Below are 8,655 nucleotides of genomic sequence, written 5' to 3' on the forward strand. Positions count from 1 at the left end.
ATAATATTGTTTTGTTCTTCCTTTTCTCTTAATATTATTATATCGATATATATTTATACAAAGCGAGATGCTGGCCCGGAGTGTATACTGGTAGAAGGGGTTGACGTGACACAATTGAGAAGTTATTCTATTTGGACCAGTGGAAGCAGAAGAAGAGAATGGAGCCGGACTTTTGGCCGGAGAAAACTTGGTTCTGCTGTCTTCGGGCGAGCGTCTCAAATAAATTAAAATAGTGGCGACTAGAATTATAGCGGCATGACAACGACGGCGCGGTCAAATCTTCGTCTCGATTTTCTGCCTCACAAATGGCTGACGGCTGTGCGCTGTACGAAATTGCAAGCGAACAGAAGATCGCAGTGGCAATCTACGAGATCTGCTTTAACAGGTCGGAAATCGATTTTTGTTCACTTCACTCAGTCGATGATCGACTTCGATATCGTGAAATTGTGCCGCTAAGCCGTTCATTGTGGGGCCCAGAAAGTGTTTGGAAAGTTGAAAAATGCTGAAGTGCGTTCAGGCGTTACGCTTCGCACTGGTACATAGTATTTCATTTTCTTGTAATCATTGGCTGCAGTGATTTTCATTGAAATGGCTTCTCTACGCTCACAGATCAATATGATTCAGCTTATTTGTGTGCTGTTATGGATGGCGGCAAAAAAGTTCTTCGTCGCTGGGGTATCGTGGAAGCATTATGTACTGGGAAGAGCAGCTGTAGCACTCCATCACATAACCGTGTGAGACGTAGATGTTTTCACACCATCGTCGTTGCGGACTCGTATATGGATTTACGCCTATGGTTTACGGGAACGGTAGCAGAGGCGGAACACGTTGGATACCATTGTCATAACATATCCGCGATCCGTTCCGCTGTACTAGCACAGATAACGTTTTCAATGATCATTTTTTCGCGTTGTCGTGTGCTATCATTACGTTTTTGCATCAAATCGGTAATCGTTCATATCATTCTAACAACACCGCGACTTCGTTTCAGTCATCGTTGTGTGTGCATTTGCGGGTGCTTCTAATAACACAGTCAAACCAACCAATCAAATCTGCTTGCTATAGCCGTATTTTACATTTGATTTTATCCTAGACAGAGTTGTTTAACAGTTTCCCTAAAATACTCTGCGCTGCTGGCTAAATACAGAAAAGGTAAACGAATGTTCGAAGATTGGAAAGAAATCCGTTTACGTTCAACCGATAATAGACAGCTATGGACAAAATCGTCTTCCAGCAAAAGCAGGGGGCGGCGGCGGCGGCGGCGGCAGAAGCTTTGGTTGTGCAGACTGGTTACAGATAGGGTGGTGCTGGCGGTGAAGCAGAGTCAGTTAACCATGCTGAGGGCTGGTGTGCCCCCTAGTCTCTTTCCGTCCAACGTCTCGCTGACGCTACATTTGAGATTTCGATTTGCTATTTCCTCCTTCGGTCTCTAGCAATTTTCCTCTTTTTCGATCTTATCTAGCGCGTGGTCTTTGGTGACTTTTATTTCCTTGTTGTTTCTATATTGTCACTTCATTTGACCATGCGGTCGTTTAACTCTGCCGTCGAGCGTTTAGGTGAACTAGCAGCTGCTTACTGCTAATGCTAAACTGACGTGTAGGGTTGATGTAGCCCGTACCTATAAGATAGGCTAGGCTGAATACAAACTAGAGCAGGTTTCGAGTGCTGCTAAGGGAAAACACAGTTCGACATGGATGTACCAACTGGTCAACTATTCCACTAGTTGGAAGCGTTAGTGTTATCAGTAGGTGTCGACGAAGGGGACGGATGTGAGGGTGGCGGTGAGGGCGAGGATGACGCAGGGGTCGGTTGACCCGCGAGGGCGTCCAGCGATCCTACGGCAAGCGGTGAACTGCGCGGCGACGGACTTCCTGCCGAATGGGCGGGACTGCTCGTCGCGTGGTGATGCGCAGCCAATGCGCCGGGCGGATGTGGGGTTGTGGGCAGACCTAGTTGAGCCGCTGGAGACGGGCCATGGCAATGTAGACAATGCAGGCATACACTACAGTGGCCCATCTTTTTGGTGAGGCTCTGGCGTAGCTTTAGGGCGGGGCCCAGTCTCATGCCCATATGTGCCGTCAGATGGTCCTCCGTCAACGCCGAGAGGATGCTCCCGTCGATTAACTGCTCGCGGAACTTCTGCGAACGCCAAAAAGAAACACCGACCGAGTATATTAGCATGTTGGTTTTACTACAGGCTGCGCTAATTAATATGCGAGTGCATCGTTGGCTCATAAGATGATACAGAAAACTACTACGACTGTTTACTTAAGTGACCACGAACTGTCACACCGTGCCGCGTATAAAATGGCACATACCTCAGCGTACGGTGCGCAGGCATCAATGGCTTGCACGAAACTGACGACCTCGTCGACTGTCCAGCGCGAGACGACCAGGCTCTGGTGCTCCTCATTAGCACAGGCGGACGAACAGCGCGGTGAGCGGGACCGTGGCCTATTGGCCAATAAGCCCACACCCATGGACAAGCCCATCAAAGGGCTCGTGTCCTTGGCTTGGGGACTAGGTGGCGACGAGGAAGGAGAGGCTGGGGATACAGGTGAACGCGAACGCTTCACAGGTGGACCTGACAGTGACAGGTCCAGTGGATCACCTAACAGTAGAAATCGTAAATATTGAGTTCAAATAAAAACGGGTTAGATGATGTGCCTGTCTGAATGGATACGTAGCCATCAAGAATTTTAATTTGTTCTTGTATACATAATACATATCTATACCATATTTCAGCAGCAAAACGATTCTTTGTAAAGCACCGGCCATTTTGTTCGTACCTTCCTGTGTCGAGGACGCAGGCCGTTTGACGGCGCCCTTGAGGTAGGTCTCAAGTTGCGAGCTCTGCGCGTGCGTTCGGACTAGGTTGAGCAGCGTTTGCGATGAAGAAAAATCGGCTAGGTTGAAACCGGCAGCTGGACTGCGCTGTGACGAATGCGGCGAATGCGGCGCTTGGGGGGGTACGTGGGAGTGGGGTGATGATCGCTGGCCCTCGCTGCCGGCTCGAGGAGATAGGTGGGCACCGGTCAGGGGTCGGCCACCGCCCACCGGTGAATCGGGACTTCGCAGCGTAGGCGGCCTCACCGGTGGCGTTGGCGGACTGAACGGCGAACTCGAGTTGAAACTGAAACCAACAGGAAACGGGCGGTTAATCTATTAGTTATCATTCATGTCGCTAGCGAGATAAGGCCAACGTTCGACGTGTAGCTATATCGGCAGGCGGTGCATGTCACATGCTTCTGTTTGCTCTAGAGTAGCTATACTGATCGAAAGCTATTAACAGTTATTATTGTATTCTATTCTTTCAACACACTCAATCATTCAAGGATAATAACGTATATGAAGTCGTTTTAGCCTTGCCTCTCTCCGCAATGATGACGGGTGCATTGGCAGCAGCAGCTAAAACATTGTTGGCGTTGTGTAGTAACTAACATAGTCATAATAGCAGTCGTTCTTGTCCGTTGCGTTTATGCTGTCACTGCTGCTGCCGCGATGACCCCGGGGGGTCAAGACCGCTGCCTTTTATTTCCCCCTTTTCGCCCATTCTCCCCCTTCCTCCAGCTTTTTTCTTCCTTTTTACCTATGTAATTGTGAACGTTCGGTCAATGTTTAATCTACGTTGGAGTTGTCTTTGTCTTCTGGGCTGCAAACGAACAAACGACTCGTCCCCATTGCCCTAGTGGCTTAACAGAGAGTGCAGTGACGCTGATACAACGGTACAGTTATGGTGAACCTGAACGAAGCGTTTTTGCAGACGACTCCGATAGCGTCACTGAATAGCGCCCGTATTGCTTCGGCCCTTCCACACTGCAAACTCTGATTCGCCCCACCCCCTTCTAATAGCGGGCAAAGATCTTTGCCATGACCCCGGCCTCGCCGTAATAGATGCCATGCTATAAGCGATGCCGTTTCCTGAAGGTTGCTTGCCACCGGCGAAAAAGCAGAAGCAGCGGCAAGAGTTAGTGAAAAGAACAAGTAGCTATGAATTGCGGCAGCTGAACTGTCGGTAGCAACATAGACAGAAAAAGCAGCAGAGACAGAAGTAAATTTTTGTCGGAAACGAAGTCAACCCATGTGACAGGCGACCGAAAAGGTGTGCAACAGCCATTCATACCCAGTGCGTTGTTGGCTATCTGTCAGTCCTTTTTGAAGACTTAGAAGCCATCGTCAACCTACTACGAGTCGCACACGCAGAGTCGCAAATAGATGCATACATATTGAGTACTAGACATTTTCATACGGTAGACGTCGTTGTAAACAACATAGCAAATTTGTACGTCCGTATGGCATCGCGACCGATAGCTGTGACTGTGCAGATCTGAGTGGTTTGTTGCCGGTGAACTTGGCTGCTCCCGACGAAAAGAAGGCTGCACAGACCAAAGATGTGATGGAGTAACGTTGAAAATGTAACGAAAATGTAATGAAAAAGTAACGTTGAAAAGGCAAAAAAATGTCCAGAAGGATTTTCTACCACCTACAGATGCACGATGGAAACTGAAGAACCGACGTTCATGAATATGTGCTTTTGCTGATAGAGTCAAAACAATAATATATGATAAATATTTCTTCTATTTTGCATTACGAGACATACATCCGACAAATTCACTACCGTCGCAGAGGCACAGACATCATTCTATAAATACACTGCAGTGAAACAGCATTCCTACTTTTTGTAGGGTTGACACTTTTCTGCAAAGTATCACCATGCTTATCATCATAAAAAAATGTTATTATTGCGTTTCTAATCTAGGACGTATGAGATCGATCAGGAGCAGAAGCGCGCGTAAGGCCTGCCTTGTGGCTCACGATTCTTTTTACGTAACAAGGGAGACGAAATGAAATCGGTTGTCGCGAGATCACCGCGTAATTGGTCGTTTAATCTCTTGAAGGCGAGCGACTGATGGACTGATGGGCCGAAGTCGACGTCTCGGTACTCGCGTGTTTATGCTAATCATCTCTATCTGTATGACTGAGTCTGCTTTGGTTTTTGTTATTGTTTCTGTCAATCGGCTTGGCCCCGGCGGATCATCAGCTGCTGGCCAGCACTGGTAACAGGATGGCCTGCGAATGTCGTACCACTGCAAGCATCGGTGCAGTTTCTACTAAATACTCATATCTACGTATAACTGTTGTTGATGCTGCTGCTGCTGCTATCGTTGTCGTCGGAACGGCTAAGCTGAAACGGTGCCTGCACATAACAGCTCGAATCCTCAGTGCACGACTTTTGTTGTTGCACGGATAAGTGCTTGTTACAGGGTCGGTTACTATGCGGTTTTGGCGATTGATTCGTTGTTTCTGCATGTCGTCGTCGTCCTCCTTGAAGCGCCTAACCAGCCAGCTAGCTACTTGGCTGTATACGTTGTTCGAACGGTACATACTTCTTTGGCTCTTCGTTTTCGAAGCACGCGAGCTCGTGCGATGCGGAGAGGACGTCTTGTAGCGGAGGTCAAGTGGTACAAAGAGATAAGCAATATCATTGATGAAAAACAACGAGAGGACTAGCGTTGTTGTTTTGTTTGTCGTGTTCTGTGATGAATCCCGGCAGCGTGATGACAACGCCAACATAAAGACCACAGGCAAACAAATAGCAATAAGGGTGACGTAATGATGGGTAAAGAGTGAGAAGCAAGACCAGCAAATTCCAACGAACAAAGGACAGTCAATGGAACAGAGAAAAAGGAAATGAGTCACTTTGGCAGAAGGATAGTCTGAATCTGCTGAACTCCACTTAGTTTACTTCGCAGCCATCGTTGCTGCCGCAATAACGAGTCCCGGCGTCAGCACCCACCGTCTAGCTAAGGTCACATAGTATGTCTATGTTTCGATAGGACTCGTTGTAGCTCTCAAAGGGCGACACGATAGCGGCGAGGCAGCGACAACAACAACAACAACAACAACAACGACGACGGCGACGTCAAGCAGACGTCAAGCAGACGACGTGGGAGAATGCGCGGGAGACGAGAAAAGCGCTCAGGCAAATAGGGAGAGAGGGAGCAGCCCAGCGCCAAAGTCAAGTTAAAGGCTAAAAAGACTCAGCAATAATAGACGTAGGAAGAAGGCAGTCGAGCAAACGCGGGAGCAAAGGGCACAACAACAACAGCAGCAGCAGCAGCAAAATATGAGTGCGACCGTCCGATCATTCGTCCGTCTGTCCATTTGAACGCTCATCCATCCAAAAGCCAGCACATACGCGTCTATGTATCTTATATACTATGAGATGCCGCCGTTGCCACGGCATCGCATTCAACTCACCGCAGTTCATCGTGCCTTGGTCATCATGTCTATGATGTACGGCCTGACCCTGTAGGTCATGACCCTGGCTCACGATCGGCTACTGGTATTTTGCCGCTGTGGCTGCTGCTTACCGGAGCTGGGGAACAACACGACGCCGGCAAAGAGCCGGTAGACAAACTGCTGTTCTTTCTGATGCCGGTGCTCAGCGTCGCTCACTGTCTACGTTGTCTTCAACTGTGTGACTGCTGCTGGTGGCGCGAGAAAGGCCAGAACGGGAGCGCGGTTGCCGCAGTGGCGGCAGAGGGCACCGCGACAGCCACGAAATGTTCAAGGCCCACAGACGCTGCTGATGGCGCCAAGAGATTCGACTGAGTTAGTTCGGCTGGCCCGGTCCAGCTCGTCACCGTTCGGCTCAGCGTCACTAACGAAAGGAAATAGGCTTCAGGGCAGTGCAGCGGCAGCGACAGTAACTACCAGCGGCGACCACCGGCTGTTGTGACTGATAATAAGTGGACTCTATATATCAGGAGTTATTTCCATAGAGTTTCGTCTCTCTATTTTGTTAATGTCGTTTCATATGAGAATACGTCAGAGAACCAAGAGGTCTAACGGCCAGTCGCAACGAGAATGGCAATCTTCCTATTCGGGTTAGCAGCGATAATATTACGCAATAATAACTATATCATTAGTTTTCCCTAGTTCAGCGTTAATAACGTGATAACGTTTCTACTAATTTAAATTTATCCTCAATATCGGCTCCATACGACAGGCCATGCAAGGTCTGCTAATGCACATACCCAAATATGATTTTAGCCGGTGGACTTAACACGTTGTGGTCATCGAGTTTATATCCGTTCACCTGGACGACGTGACCATATTATAATACCAGCCGTTCGATATAAATCTTTAATCGTTCGTATGACGCTTATCATGATTTGTTTGTTTTGAAAGCAAAAAAGAAATATTCTCGAAGCTCGCTGCTATCTATTGTACGGTCGTCGAACATCACATTATGAAAGGTGTCGAACAGAGATGCAGCGGACCAAAGCAGGTCCGGTATGTCACTCGTTCTGGACCATTGACCATCCAGATTGTCCTCTAGCTGAAGACCAGCCAGCGGTACAGGCCGTAACCGGCTAGGACGACCAAATCGAACGTCGCAAGCGAAGCGTACGGGGAAACGCCAGTACCGGGGTAAATTGCTGGAGCGAAGAATTGGTCAAATCCATGGTTATGAAGATGACCAGCACACAGCTATCGGTCGATTGGCCTTCTTTGACTTCGAATTTAAACGAGAACACAGAATCAGCCTCCTTTTACACACGCGCACACATACACAGGCACAGCGTCTACACGGTAAATGACATGCATCCGCATCCTAGATCCAATAAGGTAGCAATAGAGTAGGACGCTGTCCACCAAATAGCTCAGAACTACACAAAGCGAGCGCTAGATTTCAAGGTAAATTCGGCTGCTACCGCTAGTGCGGCTGGATTATAGCCAGTAGCTGTGCTTGTTACTATCCAAATTGTTTGTACGCCCGCACGTGTGGCGTGGCCATATGGCGAGCGAACAGAGGTCGGATCAATTGAACAGACAATCCCGTGTGAATCTCCGATAGGCTAAAAGTCTCTGCCGTTGCTCCGGAGTGATGCCACAGTCATGATACAGCGCCACTTGCTGTCTACTATATGTATATTAACTACTTCAACTAAGTTCTAGTCGACTAACTACCATCGCTCCCTGCCCCGTATGCTACCTGGGCAAATCTCCGTACTTTTCTGATCTCTTGTTGAAACAAGACGGTATAGACGCTCGTAGAACTCGAGTGGCTGAGTTACTACAGCTGCTATCTGACTGACGGCTCTGAGTATTTCACGTAGTACTCGTAGTAGTACTACAATTTCTATCTCTACGATTATCATCATTGGTGGAATCGTTACGTTAATCAAAGGGGCGCGCACAAGGTAGCGCATACCCAGTCACTCGTAGCAATTCAGGCAACAGTCATCGATTAACGAACTGCATACCCACCCATCCAGCCCGCACGCTATCTATCCTGTACTAGCGTTCAATCTAACACAACCTTACGTAGCACAAAGGTTCAACAGTTATGCGGACTAGGGGCTGGGGCGTGGGGTCGTGCATCGATTTAGCAAATTTGTTGGTCTTTTTCTTCTACCGCTTCCACTAACTAGTATGGCTTCTGTTACTGTTTCTACTATTATATATTGGGAAAACTAGCAAAAACGTGCTCGGATAGAGATGGTAGACGTTACGTATTACGGGTAGATGCGCCGTAAGACACTCGCTATCAGCATAATCATCACTGCCGCCATAAGCTGCAGCAGCAGCAATCATCAGGCAACAATCAGTAGGTGTCTGCCTCTTAAAGACGACGAAAGAAAAGGG

General features: G+C 48.2%; 1 protein-coding gene across 1 annotated transcript; it reads right to left on the reverse strand.

Moving 5' to 3' along the window:
- Positions 1-14: 14 nt before the first annotated feature.
- Positions 15-3,133, reverse strand: LOC111273220 (uncharacterized; the record flags this gene model as incomplete). Its single annotated transcript, XM_022854918.2, is given in 3 exon segments — positions 15-2,139; positions 2,319-2,611; positions 2,790-3,133. Coding segments are annotated over 3 exon segments (1,057 nt in total), but the record flags the coding sequence as incomplete, so codon positions are not given.
- Between the last annotated feature and the right edge of the window lie 5,522 nt (positions 3,134-8,655).

Source organism: Varroa jacobsoni, unplaced genomic scaffold (genome assembly GCF_002532875.2).
Source record: "Varroa jacobsoni isolate VJ856 unplaced genomic scaffold, vjacob_1.0 contig05531, whole genome shotgun sequence".
In the NCBI taxonomy this organism is placed as follows: Eukaryota; Metazoa; Arthropoda; class Arachnida; order Mesostigmata; family Varroidae; genus Varroa; species Varroa jacobsoni.